This window comes from Malus domestica, chromosome 12, assembly GCF_042453785.1.
Source record: "Malus domestica chromosome 12, GDT2T_hap1".
Classification (NCBI taxonomy): domain Eukaryota; kingdom Viridiplantae; phylum Streptophyta; class Magnoliopsida; order Rosales; family Rosaceae; genus Malus; species Malus domestica.
In genome coordinates, this window is record NC_091672.1 from 19076706 (window position 1) to 19094779 (window position 18074).

Here is an 18074-nt window from a genome sequence, read left to right on the forward strand (position 1 = left end):
TTATAAAATTATTGACTCTTTTAATAATTTTTCTACACTCAACAATGAGAATGCCACATTCTATAAAATTCGTTTTCATTTTTTTTGTTGGTGAATTGTAATGTATTAATAAGTATAATGGGCAGGTACGTCGAAAGGCTGGGTGCCTTCAGTCAGACTACTGATCTCTATGGGGAATCTGAATCGGACTAGGATCCTCTCACCTACTCTTTCTATTTTCTTCCATCCCCTCCTTTTACATTTTTTATTTTCTCTTTTTTTTTATAAAAAATTAATATAAGATGTTGATGTGGCTTAACCGTGACCATTCAAATAGAATAATGAATAGGAGAGAAAAAAAGATGAGAGAAAATCCTACTCTATCTGAATCATGAATGTTTTTTTACAGTTTTACTATTTGAGACGTATAATTATAAAGAACAACAGGCTTTCCATGCTGCTCATTAATCACAAGCACAAAGTAATTACTCAAAATAATTACGCCATATTATTATTTTTAATTTTTTTACATTTTAACAGACTGGACGAGGATCCTCTCTATCCTTTTGCACTGCTGGCAGATCTGTATCAGCTCCTTAAAGCCGAGAATGCGGACACTTTTTACTTTAACTTTGAAACCCCAGCACAGGAAAACAACTTGCATAACATGAATTCATTGATGCTTGATTTTTCGTATCAATAATATCTTTGTATTATTAGTTTGAAATATTACTGTGACGGTAAACTCGTTCTATATAAGATATTTTTTTCAGCATAGATTGGAGCAACCCCAAGTTGTCTACCTCATTTAGCAGAGCATCATAAGAAGAGATTCTCACTATGTGACAACTATTTAATTGCACTCGATTTAAATACATGGTAATCATCTATGTCAGTAGTACTAATACTAAGGTTCTAAAAGACATTAGACGCTAGTTGGACGACGGGCAGGGACCTAACGCCTCGGCAATTTAAATAAGTTTAGTTTATATTGTATAAAAAAGTGTCTTCTTATACCTAAAGAAATACATAATTGTATTGGAATACATGAATTACAAAAAAAAAGACAGATTATAAAGTGTTAGAACATATTGAAAACATGGGAAACAAGCATATAATGACTGTTCATCCAAATATTCAACGAGTCTCTTACATTTATTTAAAAAAAATGAAAATGAAGGTTATTAATTTTCTGTCTAAGTGAGAGTCGCGACTTAGGTGGGTCTAAGCGGGCTAAGCAGGCGCCTAAGCAAGTCTCTACGCCCTTTATCAATTTTCAAACGTCTAAAAATTAATCAGAAAAATGATCAACCACCTAGCACCTAGTTGGCACCAGACGGGAATTTTTAGAATAGTGACGAATACTATATGTTGATTGCAACTTGCGAATGAGCTTCTCTCATTCGAAACTCATTCCCGAGTGTGAATCTCTTCCCTATATTTTCAATTAGTTTAAAATAAAATTTATATTTGAATTTTAATATTATTAAACCCATGTAACGATACATTTTTGTACTAGTGATAATGTATGCTTAACATCCCCTCTAACATTTTTGCGGGAAAAAAAAATTTTGAACTTGAGGGCAGATGCCCCCAATGTGGGGATATCATAAAAATATATAAAGGATTCGCATTCATGCTAAAGTTACTACAAAGTACAAACGCTTCATAAGTAAAAAAAGATGTGAAATTGAACTATTGTAAGCTGCCAAAAGCACATTTTGCTACACCCTCAACTGAAGCATGGAGAACAATGCGACCGCAAATTTATGATCGTCGCCGGCCGAAGGCAAAGCTACCGCAATTTTTCCATGCCACCAGACCGCGATGCTCGATTTCATAAGCTTTATGTAATGCAAGCAAAATAAAGTTGATAACTAAACTTCTTTTATCTTTCCTTGTTACCTTGCCCCGAAAAGAGTCCGAGACAACATTCTCCACTCAAATACTATCCGATCGTGACCTGCTTCTGGTTTTCAGCCTCTGCAAAATGGGGGATGTTGTTGGTGAATGACGGTGAAAAATGGTGGCGGAGAATCGCCATGTTAGGGAAATGAAGTTGAGTGACAGCTGATGACGATGAAGTGGCCGTTGAAGAAGGGAATCCTGATGATGCTGCAGTAGATAAGAGTGGCATGGAAGTTGGCCCGCCATTCAGGTCTTGGAGTTGCCAAGCCCAACTGGGAAATGAGTTAACATCCATACTCTTCTCCATAGCTCTTTCCTGAAAACAACAAAGACATTGAATTGTTAACGGACACTGTAACCCGAGAATTGTCAGTAAATGGCAATAAACAGGAAATAAATCCTCTTTGCAATCAAAGAATTTGTTCACATTAGCGTAGGGAAGCTTGCGATGCTTCTTCCACAAGTTAAGAAAGAAAGGACCAATAATGTTTAACAACAGAAAGAAATTTAAACCCGAATAGTAAAATTTCACTGAAGATTTAATATAAAAGCTTAACTGCAACAAGTAACGTAATCAAATGAAATATTGCAAAGGTCGACAATAACTAATTAAGGCACAAGAACTAAGGTTTTGTAACTTCTTATCTGAAAATCTGAAAAAAAAAAAAAAATTACAATGACTAGAAGTGACGGTAAATTACCATATGAATGGGAAAGAAACTGGAATTCATGTTGCTCATTATAGGATGCACCTCAGACGCCACCATTGAGCCATGAGAAAGTTGAGACCTCATAGGTGCTGGAACGGAGTTCTCATTCTGTAAAAAGAACAACGAACTGCTAAAAACGGAGTAGCTTAAGTTGCATTGTAGACATAGATACAAGATCAAGAATTTCTACAGAACAGAAAGGCGAATTGAACTGATAGGGGTATTCATAATTTGATCGCAACATTACCCTTGCTCTTGTGTGAATAGGAATGCCGTCACAGCCTAGCTGAAAAGGAAAGCTGCTCAAATTGATGTTCTCCTTTTGGATTTCAGAAACGAAGGGGGGAGCAATTCCCAAGTTCAGATCAAGATTTTGGTGGCTGCCTGCACCAAGAAAATTTTAGATACATGATTTACTGACAAAAATAAAAGAATGGTTCGATTTGGTATCTTTTGAATTGATGTTCTCTACCAACAATACTACCTTTGTTATTGGCCTCAGACATTAACACCCCATCATATGAGCTTGAATCGAAGTTGGTGACTGCTTCTCTTCCATTGCACTCAATGGCAGCCTGGTCATATGCCCTGGTTTCAAAGAGTAACACCATACTGACTTAAATGAATCCCAAGGTCAGTAAGATCTCAAAGTTTAGATATCGAGTAAAATGCTGCCTATATAATATCGTAAAGACCTTGCAGCTTCAATCTCGCTATCAAATAGGCCAAGGTATATATACCTGCAGGCAACCAATGAAATACCGTACCCAATGAAAAACAATTTCTCAACTCATGCAAACAATTTACATGAAACCAAGCCCCAACTATTTATTGGTCCTCAATGAACACAATTCTTTGTGTCGTTCTCTTGTTCACATATCATAATCACTTAAGAGTCAAGACCACATACATAAATGAATACTAAACATCCATGTTACGAAATTTAAGGGACAAACTGATACTTCAAATAAGAACAGTGAAAAAGAAACGGGTTCTTACTTCCTGCCCATAAACTGGCCCATACGAGCTTCCCAGCGGCCACATTTGTGCAATGTGACTCCCCTGAATTTCGACCTTCCTCTAGAGAACCCGGTACTCTGGCGGCGCAGAATATGCACAAATTCTTCCTTTGTAAAATTACTCATCTGCATTACAATCGAAATCAAAACCCAAATCGAAAGAAATGAAACAAACAAGCAAAAACCTGCACATTACATACATATTACACTCCAAAATCCAACCTGCTTAATATCATCCTCATAATCACTGACACTGAAGTTAATATCAGCCTCAGTTCCACGGAATTTGATCGCAGCTCGATCATACGCCCTAAAATCATTTTACCACAAGCCCAAAATTACCCAAACAATTTACTAATTGGAACCAAATTTTACATTGAAATATTTACTGTTAACCCTTCTCAGTTTCTTAGTTCTTACCTAGCAGCAGATTGGGCAGTGTCAAATCCTCCTAAAAATTTTCAAAAAATTAAAAAATAATCAGCCCAAAATATAAAATAAAATAAAAACGATTAAATGGTGGGTTTTGATTCATTTTTCTTACCCAAGTACACTTGTTTCCCGCAATCCCTACAAAAATAGAAAGCCAGAGAGCTCAAATTCAGTACAGAATCAGAGTATCCAAACAGAGTAATAGTACAGCATTATCCCCGTAATCAAACACTAACCAAATATGGGATTCCCATCTCCCGGTTCTTCGATAAAACGTAACGCCCCGATACTGCGAGCTCCGGGACCGGGGCCCTCTCCGGCTCTTCTTCACTTGCTGCGGAGGTGCAATCCATTGCTTCGCAGGAGCATAGTAAATCGGCTCCAGCTCCAATCTGGAACCGGACGATAGTCCCAGCCACTGCTTCTTAGAAGCCGACGACGACGACGAAGAAGAGCGTACGGATTGGGCGAGCGGGAAGAGCTGGATGGTCCTCCGACCGTCGTAGTGATCAGCGGATACGTCGTCGTTCGGAGCAAGGAAGTTGAGAGTAGCGGAGTTATCGTCGTCGTCGCCGGCGAGGGTGAGGTTGGAGGAGGAGTTGAAGCTTTCGGAGCTTTCGATCGGGGTGGTGGAGAGAAGCTTGTGGTGGGAATCGGGAACGACGTCGTGGGAGACGAACCCGAGGTTGAGATCTAGCATTGCTGGCGGTTTTGGAATTGGGAAGTTGATTCAGAAGGCGGTGGAGGAGGAGGAGGTGGGGTGGGGAAAATGAGGGAGGAGGAGGAGGAGAAGGGAGGGAGTCATGGAGCTGCTTTGTTTTGAACGTGTTTGATGAAAGTAGGGAGAGAGAATTAGAGGAGGAGATTGTGGAAGAGGCGCCGGCGGGGGAGGATCATAGGGAGGCGGAGGCCGGCTACGTGATTGAGAGAGTCACCGAGTCTCTCTCTTTCATTCATGCATACCTACAAGAAACAGAGGAGTTAATAAAGAAGCTGTTAGAGGGAGAGGAGAGTGAAAGATTAGATTGACTGCTTGGTGATGGAGGAAAGAACAAAGAGGAGACGCATGAGTAATTTTTTATTGTAATCAGAACACCGGTACACCATGTGACTTCATATAAACGGTAGGAAATTTTATTTTTTAAGTTATTAAATTTTTACGTACATATCCTACAATCTGTATAATGATATATCGTGTACCGGTCTATTTTTTCTCCTTTTTGTTTTTGGCGTGTGTAGCTTTGCTTCTTTCACAATGCACAACACTTTGACCTTTGGGTAAACTTATGAAACAAGATTAATGAAGCGTGGGATCTACGTACATCAACTGTTAGAAATAGACTACACAGTGTTTAAATGGCTGACCACACCACAGCTCAAACCAAAAATGGTGTTTTGTAGGGAAGCATTGCCGTTAAGTTACTAGAATTGCTAAAAAGAATGCTACAGTCAATCGTTCATCCACTTTAATTGCTAACATGATTTACCTAATTACTTTAGGATTAAGAATTCTACGAGCGTTCGAACGATTCGCCGAATTGTGCTAAGAAATGCAAGTACAAGATACTTGATTAGAGAACAATCATTAACTTGTAATTATACAAGAGAACATTCGCTAATAAGGATGAATGTTGTATTTATTCAAAGAGGAGTGCGAAGGGTTGTCACATCTTATTTATGTGGGCGTGAATTAGACATCCCTTTCATTTGGCTGACAGTTAGCCATCTATATATATACAGACTAGCAGATGAGCACATACTCTATGTGTGTAAACAACCGTTCATTTTCTTCCACATTCTCCTCAAGCGTAACCGTTTCAATTCATTCAAACTATCTAAAAAACATCATGATTTCACTTACCTGTATGAAAAAATGATGGTGAAACAATTTCTCTTAATAAGTGCATATTTTTTATCTTATGTAAATATTTTGTCTTCCTTATATAAATATTGTGTATCAAAAGTGAGGGCAAAATAGGAAAAAAAAGCAAAAAGTTCAAAAGATGCAAAATTACTATTTTGCCCTCCTCATGTCAACATTGTGTATTCAAAAGTAAGGGCAAAATTGAAAGAAACATGGACAAAAAGTTGACAATCCCTCTTTTCTCAATAGAATATATATATATATATATATATCAATAATTAAAAACTCCATCCAAAACATTATAATTTTGTGATTTTATTTGTTGGGACTAATTGGGGGAGGGCACACTTTATGCAATTTTCTTTTTAGTCGATGTTATCTATACCTTTTTTTTTTTATCTTTTGCATACCTTTTTAATTTTTGATGGTCGAATCCAATAAATTAAAGAGTATCAAATAACAAAAATTAACGAATAGTTTGTGAACGATAAAAAAAAGGTGAGTTGATCACACCATTCTTCTTTTTTCTCTCTTTTTTATGTTTGCTTATGAAGTGACAACATATGAGTGAATCAAACATTGGAATTAGGTAGGACAGGTAAGATATTGAATGAACTGATTAGACCAAGCAAAGCATGTTAAGATAAAATGATTTTGCCCCTATTTACCAACCATACCAAAGATCAATTAACTACATTTTGTCTAAACGCGGATATGCCGTCTATAAATTTGTAAATATTATTAATAATATCGAATCGTCCATGATTGATTTTGTACAAGGATATTGGAAGAGAGGTGAATCAAACTCGAAATTGCATATACAATAATAATATTCTGTTATTCTAATCCAATTGAGTTATAAACTCCTTACAAGTATTAACCTTAACGGACATGTATTGTACTCAAAATGAAAGGTGTAAACATAATACATAAATGTAGTATATTCTTACTACTCGATATGTTATGCGTTTTTAAGTTGGGTAAGGCAGTATTCATACACGTTCTCAAAGTACCTAAAATTAGCATGAAGCCATAACTAGTGGACCAAGCCATATGACATGGGCCCAACCGACAACTCTTAATGCAAAGTACATCAACATCCCTGATGATTAAAATTGTTGTTGGGTAAAATTGGAAAAATGAGGACGTAATTGGAATTTTATAAAAGAGGCTGAGTAAGGCTCTTCTCTTAAGTAGCAGTACAAAATTTTTGCCTTATGTGACTCATACTAAATAACACAGCTACCACTACTTCGTCGTTTAATTCGTTATAGTCGAAAAGATCGGAATACTCGACGTGTCCTGCAACCTAATAAACTAGTTGAAAAGGAAAAAAGACAAAATTGAAAAAGAATAATAATAACAAAATATGCAGATATAACTACCGTTTCGAGTTTTAAGTTTAACTGAAACAAAGCAAGACGTCATCGCTTTAACATATGTTTTGTTGTTGGGTAAAATTGGAAAAATGAGGACGTAATTGGAATTTTAGAAAAAGGCTGAGTAAGGCTCTTCTCTTAAGTAGTAGTACAAAATTTTTGCCTTATGTCACTCAAACTAAATAACACAGCTACCTCTACTTCTTCGTCGTTTAATTCGTTATAGTTGAAAAGATCGGAATATTCGACGTGTCCTGCAACCTAATAAACTAGTTGAAAAGGAAACAAGACAAAATCGAAAAAGAATAATAATAACAAAATATGCAGATGCAACTACCGTTTCGAGTTTTAAATTTAACTGAAACAAAGTAAGCCGTCCTCGCTTTAACATATGGTTTGAAAATCGCCTTTTATGATTGTGTTTTAACTTTTGGTTTTTCTGCCGACAATGCTTTTAATCCATTTTGGTTCATTTTAATAACTATGAGACTTAGGAACCTTCAATCCTACCCTCTATTATTTTAGTTAAATTTTAGCTAAAAAGTCTAGAAGCACCCTAAACATCTCTCCTCCAACCATACTTTCTAATTTAGTAAGTCAAAATAAATAATATCAGTAGAAACAGAGTTTTTTTCTTTAACAAATTAAAACAATCTTCTATATATAAAGCTAATGGAAAAGATGAATAGTGATTTTGGTGTCATCAAGCTTCAACAAAAAAAAAATTGAACAAAAATGCCCCCAAGACAAAAAACTTTAAAGGCATCCCAAAATAATGCATCAAATCAGGCAGGGGTATTTTTATCATTTTAATAGTATTTTTTTAATAATTAATTTTTTGTGTTTTTTTTAATTAGCCCCTCACAATAGGCTAAGAATAATGTGATTCAATTTTTATATTTTAAAACAAGTTTAAAACATCTTAAGAGGCGTGTAATGTTGGTTATAAAAAATGTTGGAAAATGTGAATAGTGATTTTGGTGTCACCAAGCTTCAACAAAAATATTTGGACAAAAATACCCCTAAGACAAAAAAAACTTCAAAGGCATCCCAAAATAATGCATCAAATAAAGTAAGGGCATTTTCATCATTTTAATAATATTTTTTTTAATAATAAATTTTTTGTGGTTTTTTTTAAGTAGTACCTCACAATAGCCTAGCAATAATGTGATTCAATTTCTCTATTTTTAAACATGTTCAAAACATCTTAAAAGGCGTATAATGCCGGTTATTAAAAAAATCATTCGCATGTGGAACAAAAATGCTCCCAAGATAAAAAAAAAAAACTTCAAAAGCATCACAAAATAATGCACCAAATAATACAGGGGCATTTTTGTAATTTTAACAGTATTTTTTAATAATTATTTTTTTGTGGTTTTATTTTTATTTTTTTTCAAAATAAGCTAGCAATAATGTGATTCAATTTCTCTAATTTTAAATACGTTTAAAATATCTTAAGAGGCGTGTAATGCCGGTTATAAAAAAGAAGTTATTTGCATGAGGATAATAATGTGATTAAATTAGTTGTCAAATGATTGTTGTTTTTTAACAAAAGATATTATCTACACTAAGGAAAGGATGATGAAGGTGGGCTTAGCCTTACAATGGGCTAGCAATAATGTGATTCAATAAGTTGTTTATTAAATATTATTTTTTATATTTTTAAACACATTCAAAACATCTTAAGAGGCATGTAATGCCTGTTATAAAAAATGTATTTCACACGCGGATAATAATGTGATTAAATTAGTTGTCAAATGATTGTTTTTTTTTAACAAACAATATTATCTACACTAAGGGGGAGTGGGGTGAGTTTAGCCTTACAATGAGCTAGCAATAATGTGATTCAATCAATTGTTTATTAAATATTATTTTCTCTATTCTTAATGTAAATTCTATAGAGCGATTTGATTATGTGAATTCAACCGCTTTAATTAGTTTATGAGGGGTTTCTTCTAGCATAATCTAAGATTATTTATTTACTTCAAATATTTGACTTTCCTTTTGTCAATTTACCCATATAAATACATTTAAAACGTGTAAGTCAAGCGTAGCACGCCGTAATTCAAAAAATATCTTCTGCACGTGCGTGAGTGTGTGCATGAAGGCTAGTCTATATATAAAGAGAACACAAAGGGTAAATAGTGTTTTTGGTGTCACCAAGCTTCAACAAAAATATTTGGTCAAAATTTCCCCCAAGACAAAAAAACTTTAAAGGCATCCCAAAATAATGCATCAAATAAGACAAAAGCATTTTCGTCATTTTAATAGTGTTTTTTTTAATAATTAATTTTTTTGTGCTTTTCTTTAATTAGTGCTTAACAACAGGCGAGCAATAATGTTATTCAATTTCTCTATTCTTAAACATGTTCAAAACATCTTAAGAGGCATGTAATGCTGGTTATAAAAAAATATCTTTCGCTCACGAATAATAATGTGATTAAATTAATTGTCAAATGATTTTTTTTAAACAAACAATATTATCTACACTAAGGGGGGAGGGAGGTGGGCTTAACCTCGTAATAGGCTAGCAATAATGTGATTAAATCAGTTGTTTATTAAATATTATTTTCTCTATTTTTAGAAACGTTCAAAACATCTTAAGAGGTGTGTAATGCCGGTTATAAAAAAATATTTCTTTTTTTTTATGAAATAAAAAAGGTCTTTCACATGCGGATAATAATGTGATTAAATTAGTTTTCGAATAATTGTTTTTTTTTTTTTAACAAACGATATTATATACACTAAAGTGAATAGTGGACTTAGTCTCACAATGAGTTAGCAATAATGTGATTCAATCAATTGTTTATTAAATATTATTTTCTCTATTCTTAATATAAATTCTATAAAAACCGATTTTATTATGTGAATTCAGCTGCTTTAATTGGTTTATGAAGAGTTTCTTCTAGCATGATCGAATATTATTCATTTACTTCAAATATTTGACTTTTCTTTTGTCAATTTACTCATATAAATACATTTAAAATAGGGGTGGGCACGAGCCGGGCCAGGCCCAATTTAGAAGGGACCGGACCGGACCTAGGTTCAAAGGAAATGGGCTAAGTCGGGCCGGGTCTACGGGTCCCTTTTTTGTTTGGTTTGAAAAAAAAAAACTGCACAGATTGCAAAAAACAATACATCCAAAATGATTCCATCCAAGTTCATAGATTAACAATACATCCAAAATAATAATATTACATCGTCCAACATCTAAAAATCAAATCAACATACAAAATATCCAAAAGTCCAAGACATCTGCAATAAATTCCAAATTAACATCCAAAACCACATCCAACGTTCCAGTTCCAACAACAATCCTCATTGAATCTGTAAGCAAAAATAGAATAAACATGACATTTTAACGTCCAACATCATATTATCCTCAAGAATCTGGCGCCAACCTTTCCAATCCCAAAACTGTGTGACTGCGAACTACAACACCATACAGAAAACCTTACATTTCAGATTCAATGAAATAAAAACAAACCAACACAGCTAGAACAGAAACAAGCCACTGGAACTTTTTTAACATTCATTATTTACTTCTTATCTTTATCTTCTTATGATGAACTGGATCTTTAATTATTTAAATCCCAACTGTACTAAAATAGATACCAAGCCTAACCCTATTGATCACCAAGAGCCATAGAAAACAGCGCTCTATGTTGGCCAAAACAAAAATTCAAGCACAAAAAATGCAGAAGCTATTAATTAAAAAAAGAAGAGCCTTCCCAAGTTGCTATACCTCAAAAAAGCACAAATAATATCATTACTCCTGCAATCCATACCAGAACCAAGAAAAAAATGATCGAACGAACACACAAACCACCAAGAATGAAAAAGGAAACAAATCACTTAATCACACACACACACACACACACAAGGACAAGACCAAATAACAAACCATAAAACCTTAAACTTTCTAAGCATAGACCAGAAAAACAAAATTAAAGAACAAAACCAGATAGCAACAACAAAATCCAAATATAGCAGTGATGTTGAAACTAAAGAATATGGCAAATTGAGAACCATCTGCATATATATAATTGGTACCATACCACACACACACACACACACACACAAAGACTGGTCCATCTATAATACAACACTAACAAAATCCAATGATAATTAACTCAACCATTACACAACAACTGATCCCAAGTGAGAACCATCTGTATATATATAATTGGTAACATACTACCATTAAAGTAGAACACAGTTCCTGCAAATTCATCAGCAATACATGAGTTTGTATGAACGTAATTGTGACAATAAAAATTTATGGAAACACTATTAACCTTAATATGAACCTTTAGAGTAAAAGTTTGATACAAATTCTGCTTCTTCTGCAGGTACGAAAATTCAACTCAATTAAGTATTAACTCTGAAAACACCTAATAAACAAGCTAAAAAATCAGAAAATCCACCAAATCAACAAGAACAAACATGAACATCCCAATAGATTGAGCACATATTACATACATCCCAATAGATCAAAGTTCAAACTAGAAAGTTACAAACATCAGAGGTTAAAAAACCTATAAAAAATTTAAAATATAAAAAAGAGGTTAAAGAATTCACCTGAACTGGCGACGGTGGAGTGTTGGTGATCGCAAGTTGCAACGGCGGTGATGTCGTCGAGGAGAACAATCGAGAAGAAGATCAGCAATGGTGGTCGTCAGGGCCCTGACTCACGACGACAGTGATGTCGGGGGTGGGCAAGGAGATGACTGACGGGGAGTGATGGAGTGTGGGTGGTGGAACCATGGAAGGGAAGGGCTCAGGGGAGGGGACGAGGTCATTAGAGATAGAGAGGTCAAGGGTCGAGAGAGACTCGATCAGATTCAGAGATACTAGGGTAAAAACCAACAATCATGATTGGAAGGTATGTTTATTTTCAATCTGGGCCGTCCATTTCAATTACAAATGGGCCGGTCTGGGGCCCATTTTTCTATACATCTGGAACCGGCCCGCCCCGCCCATGTCATTGCCCCAGCCCGCCCCGCCCCGTTTCCCCTATTAAAAAACAAGAATCGGCCCGTACCCGCCCCACCCGCGGTTCCTGTACCTGTTTGCCCACCCCTAATTTAAAATGTGTAAATCACACAGTAATAAGTGAGCAAGGGTCGCTGTATCTCCATCGGCACCCGGATGCAGTGTTAAATGAGCAAGGGGGCTATAGAAACTTCTTTTCGAACGACTCCACTCAAAGTTGTTTGGGAGCATATGCTCCTATCAACTTTACACGGGACACACAAAAGAAGTACTTTGATCCTATTAGACGGGGAATGGTGAAGAAGCTAGGACAGAAGGGTAGAGTTCAAGAGAGCAAAATGCGTTTAGGAACGTGGAATATAGGAACCTTGACGGGAAAATCTATGGAAGTAGTAGAAGTTATGGTGAGGAGAAGGATAAATATTATGTGCCTACAAGAAACTAAGTGGGTTGGTCGTAAGGCAAAGGATCTAGAAAACTCAGGGTTTAAACTATGGTATTCGTGCACAAATAGAACGAGAAACGGTGTTGGCATCATCGTGGACAAGACCTTGACACAAGATGTTGTAGATGTCAAGAGGGTAGGAGATAGAATCATGGCAATCAAGATTGTAATAGGACAAGAACTTATCAATGTGATTAGTGCGTACGCACCTCCAGTAGGGTTGGATACGAGTTCGAAGGAGAAATTTTGGGAAGACCTTGGAGACTTGGTGCAAGGAATTGCTCAGACGGAGAAGTTATTTATAGGAGGAGATTTAAATGGACACGTGGGCAGGGAGACATGCAACTATGGAGGTTTTCATGGTGGCCATTGTTTTGGGGAGAGAAACGAGGATGGGGAAGCTATCTTGGATTTTGCAATGGCATATGATCTCTTCTTAGTCAACACCTTCTTTAAGAAGAGAGAAGAACATGTGATCACCTACAAGAGTGGGTCGTCAAAAACACAAATAGACTTCCTTCTAATGAGGAAAGGGGATCGTATAACTTGTAAGGATTGCAAAGTTATACCAGGAGAGAGCGTGGCTAATCAACATCGCTTGTTGGTGATGGATGTACATATCAAAAGAGTGAGAAAAAAGAACAAGACTTGGAAGTGCCCAAGGACTAGATGGTGGAATCTAAAAGAAGAAAAACAAGCCATTTTCAAAGAGAAAGTAATCACCCAGTGTGTGTGGGATAGAGAGGGGGAAGCTAACCAAATGTGGGATTCCATGGCTAGTTGTATCCGAAAAGTAGCAAAAGAGGTATTAGGAGAGTCCAAGGGCTTTGCCCCACACCAAAATGAATCTTGGTGGTGGAATGAGGAGGTACAAACAAAGGTGAAGGCTAAGAAGGAATGTTGTAAAGCCTTATACAAGGATAAGACCGATGAAAATGGTGAAAGGTATAGAAAAGCGAAGCAAGAGGCGAAGAAAGCTGTGAGAGAAGCTAAGTTAGCGGCTTATGACGATATGTATAAGCGACTAGATACCAAAGAAGGAGAGTTGGATATCTATAAACTAGCTAGAGCAAAGGAAAAGAAGATAAGGGACCTAAATCAAGTGAGGTGCATCAAGGATGAGGATGGAAAGGTTCTTGCTACAGAGAACGCGGTTAAAGACAGATGGAAAGGTTATTTTCATAATCTTTTCAATGAAGGACATGAAATGAGTGCTTCTTTAGGGGAGTTGAGTAACTCAGAAGAGTGTAGAAACTACTCTTTTTATCGTAGAATCCGGAAGGAAGAAGTGGTTGTAGCTTTGAAGAAGATGAAGCATAGAAAAGCAGTAGGCCCAGACGATATACCAATCGAAGTGTAGAAAGTTTTGGGAGAGACAGGTATAACATGGCTCACTGACCTTTTCAATAGGATTTTGAAAACGAAGAAGATGCCAAATGAGTGGCGAACGAGCACTTTGGTGCCTATCTACAAGAATAAGGGCGATGTACAAAATTGCATGAACTATAGGGGTATTAAGCTAATGAGTCATACAATGAAGCTTTGGGAGAGAGTCATTGAGCATAGATTGAGGCAAGAGACACGGGTTTCGGACAACCAATTCGGGTTCATGCCATGGCGCTCAACCATGGAGGCAATCTATCTCTTACGAAGATTGATGGAAAGATATAGAGATGGGAAAAAGGATTTACACATGGTCTTTATAGATTTGGAAAAAGCGTATGATAGGGTCCCAAGAGACATTCTTTGGAAGATTTTAGAGAAGAAAGGAGTACGAGTAGTATATATCCAAGCTATACAGGATATGTATGAAGAAGCAAAGACTGCCGTAAGAACTCATGAAGGACAAACCGAAAGCTTTCCCATAACTGTAGGATTACATCAAGGCTCATCCTTAAGTCCTTACCTTTTTGCGTTGGTAATGGATGAGTTAACAGGACATATTCAATATGATATTCCTTGGTGTATGCTTTTCGCAGACGATATAGTGTTGATAGATGAAACTCAGGAAGGGGTAAATGTAAAGCTTAACCTTTGGAGAGAAGTGTTGGAATCTAAAGGTCTTCGCCTAAGCCGATCAAAGACAGAATATATGGAGTGTAAGTTCAATGCAAATGGAGGCCAAAACGAGTTAGGGGTGAAGATCGGAGATCAAGAAATACCAAAGAGCGACCGTTTTCGTTACCTAGGATCTATCTTGCAAAAGAATGGAGAATTAGATGGAGATCTCAACCATAGAATACAAGCTGGATGGATGAAGTGGAAGAGTGCATCCGGCGTGTTCTGTGACCGCCGTATGCCACTGAAGCTCAAGGGAAAATTTTATAGGACGGCAATAAGGCCGGCGATGCTGTATGGCACAGAATGTTGGGCGGTGAAGCATCAACACGTACACAAAATGGGTGTAACGGAGATGAGGATGCTTCGTTGGATGTGTGGGCACACGAGAAAGGATAAGATTAGGAATGAGGATATCCGGGGTAAAGTAGGAGTAGCCGAAATTGAAGGAAATATGAGAGAAAATCGGTTACGGTGGTTTGGACATGTGCAAAGAAGGCCTACTAACGCTCCGATTAGAAGATGCGACTATGGGACAGAGGTTCAGGGCTGAAGGGGTAGAGGAAGACCTAGGAAATCTTTGGAAGAGGCCCTAAGAAAAGACTTAGAGTACTTGGATCTAACGGAGGACATGACACAGGACAGAACACAATGGCGTTCTAAGATTCATATAGCCGATCCCACTCAGTGACTTGGATTTTCCAAGTCTCCAAGCGAAAAGTTTTCCTCACTCGGGAAATTAAGGGAACACTACCTCAACCTACATGCTCCACTCACAAAGCTTCAACAAAAGAAAATTCAAAGAACTTAGCGAAGAAAGCTTTGGTGTATTTAACACAATACGTTGAAATGAAGGAAAGCTTATTTATTGATATCCCCGATAAGTTACAAATATGTACATATACTTGAGTCAAAATAAACAAACAAGAGGGAGCCTTCACAAAGGTTGCTTAGGAGAAGTCTCAGCAGTCGGTAAAGCCCCAGAAAGAGAAGGCACCGGAGGGGGATCATTCGAAGCCTCAGTACTGGACAGAACCCTAGAAGGAGGAGGCATCAGAGGTTGATCATTTGGAGCTTCATTACGCGGTACAGCCCCAGAAGACGAAGTCAATAAATGCCTTTGGAACAAACCCACAAATCTCTGATGATCAAGTAAAACCTGACCATCAGATTCCTTCATCTGGTCAAGCTTCCTCTTCATGTTTGTAGCATAGTCATGTGCGAGCCGGTGCAACTGTTTATTCTCATGCTTGAGCCCTCTAATCTCCTGTTTGAGACTCATCACTTCAGCCGCCAATGATTCAACTTGGCAGGTTCGAGCAAATAGGCGTTGGGCCATATTAGACACAGAACCTGCACACTGAACACTGAGAGCCAGAGAATCCTTAACAGCCAACTCATCAGACCGTTTGGAAAGTAGTCTGTTATCTTTGGGAGTGAGAAGGTTCCTGGCCACTACCGCAGCGGTCATATCATTCTTCATCACGGAATCCCCAACGGTAAGAGGACCAGTAGGGGAGACGAAGGATGGGCGCCATATGTTGTCTGGAGAAGGCAGGGCTGCCTCTTCAACAAGGTTCAAGTCAAAACGACGGTCGGAGGGGCCAGACATTTTCAAAGGTGTTGAAGAGAGAAGAGGTCGGACAAATCAAGATCTTAGAAGTGCAAGAATTGAGCTTCTACTGGTGGATATTCAAGTGTGCTTTGGAACTTAATGTCAGCCCCTATAAAAATCTGCACACGACGAAGTTTCAGAAATCGAAGAGGCGCCTGCTCAGAAATTGAAGAGGCGTTTGCTTTCTCAAAAGCTGGGCTGCTCAAAGACCACGAGGGTCGATATCAGAAATCGAAGAGGCGTTTGCTTTCTCAAAAGTTGAGCTGCTCAAAGACCACAAAGGCCGATCTCAGAAATCGAAGAGGCTTGCTTTCTCAAAAGCTGGGCTGCTCAGAGACCACGAGAGCCGATCTCAGAAATCGAAGAGGCACCTACTTTTCCAGCCTTGTCAGCACCTGTCACACGCACACTCAACTTTGCGAAAATTATGGGCATTCTGTCGAAGATTTCTGGCGAAGTAGAAAGCACATGAATCGTACTGTTCAATCACCCACTTCCCACACGCAACAGTAGCTCATGGGTACCACAGATAACTTTACCAAAGTTCTCTGACAAAGTTGAGACACGTGAAGCTTGCAGCTCCCACTACATCGCTCTGACCAAGAAGGGTAAAAGAATAGCAAAGAAACAACACTAACAAAGTTTAGACACATAAATTTTGAAGGTCTAGCTACCATATTATTACCCACAAGGGTAAATGGACAGTACCACTGCTGGATAATTGGAAAGTCCCGGTGTGTCAACCTCTGTGCTTCGTGGCAAGGTAGACTAGCAAACATGCCCAACCTTTACTCACATTCGAGAAAACACTCCCAACAAGATTGCTTGCTCCAAAATTGAAGAGGCACCGCCCTCCGAATCTCGAGAGCTAGACTCCCAACATGATTACTTTCTCAAAAATCGAAGAGAGGGTAAAGGAACAGTACCACTGCTGGATAATTGGAAAGTCTCTGTGTGTCAACCTCTGTGCTTCGTGGTAAGGTAGACCAGCAGGATTGCTTTCTTAAAAATCGAAGAGGCATCGTTCTCTGAATCTCGAGAGCCAGATCCCCAACAGGATTGCTTGTTCGAAAACCGAAGAAGCACCACTTTCCCAACTTCAAGAGCTGGATCTCCTTGGATAAAGCTTGTCTGTAATCTTCACATGCAACATCAGCTTTCCAGATACCACAGACCACTTTTTCAAAGTGCTCTGACAGAGTTAAAACATGTGAAGCTAGCAGCTCCCACTACCGTGCTATGACCAAGCAGGGTAAAGGAATAGCATTATTACTTGATATTAGGGAGACTCCTATATATGTTGACCTCCATCCCCAACAGACAGGCAGACCTGCAAAAATGCTCAACCCTTCCTCTTATCTGAGAGGGCACTCCCAACGAAGCCTTTCGAAATATTCAGCTTTCTTTCCCCCCGATAATACCTCTGTAAACAAGCTATACTAGAGCAAGAATATCTCATATCATCAGGGTTAAAAGCAAGAGTATCCCATATCATGTTTTTTCCCTATCTTTTCCTTTGGCCTTGTTCTTACCTGCAAGACAAGGAGAAAGAGAGCAATCAGTCAGCACTTGGAATCAAGCTTCCAGCCAGGAACTGACTGCCTGGAACCCCTTACCTGATTACTTACCTGGCATTGCTCTCGAGTACTCATCTTCAACATCTTATGCTT

At 37.7% G+C, this 18074-nt stretch overlaps 1 protein-coding gene across 2 annotated transcripts; it reads right to left on the reverse strand.

Annotated features, from left to right (window-relative positions):
• Nucleotides 1-1556: 1556 nt before the first annotated feature.
• Nucleotides 1557-5104, reverse strand: LOC103450145 (APETALA2-like protein 3). Of its 2 annotated transcripts, XM_008389454.4 has the most exons (10): nt 4285-5075; nt 4161-4186; nt 4037-4067; nt 3839-3926; nt 3597-3742; nt 3293-3337; nt 3082-3185; nt 2845-2981; nt 2589-2705; nt 1557-2203 (listed from the first exon to the last, which is right to left on the reverse strand). In XM_008389454.4, the coding sequence occupies exons 1-10, from the start codon at nt 4746-4748 to the stop codon at nt 1928-1930; spliced, it is 1434 nt and encodes a 477-aa protein (XP_008387676.2). In that variant the 5' UTR covers nt 4749-5075; the 3' UTR covers nt 1557-1927. The 2 variants fall into 2 exon arrangements, with proteins under 2 accessions (XP_008387676.2, XP_008387677.2); XM_008389455.4 differs by lacking the exon at nt 3293-3337 and having other exon boundaries at nt 4285-5104.
• Nucleotides 5105-18074: the final 12970 nt, after the last annotated feature.

Bases quoted from the DNA above. Each gene is read 5' to 3' on its own strand.
- LOC103450145 (XM_008389454.4), bottom strand. From the start codon at position 4,748: ATGCTAGATCTCAACCTCGGGTTCGTCTCCCACGACGTCGTTCCCGAT. The intron at 4,187-4,284 runs GTTAGTGTTTGA...CTATTTTTGTAG, and splicing joins AGATGGGAATCCCATATTTG to GGATTGCGGGAAACAAGTGT. The intron at 4,068-4,160 runs GTAAGAAAAATG...GAAAATTTTTAG, and splicing joins CGGGAAACAAGTGTACTTGG to GAGGATTTGACACTGCCCAA.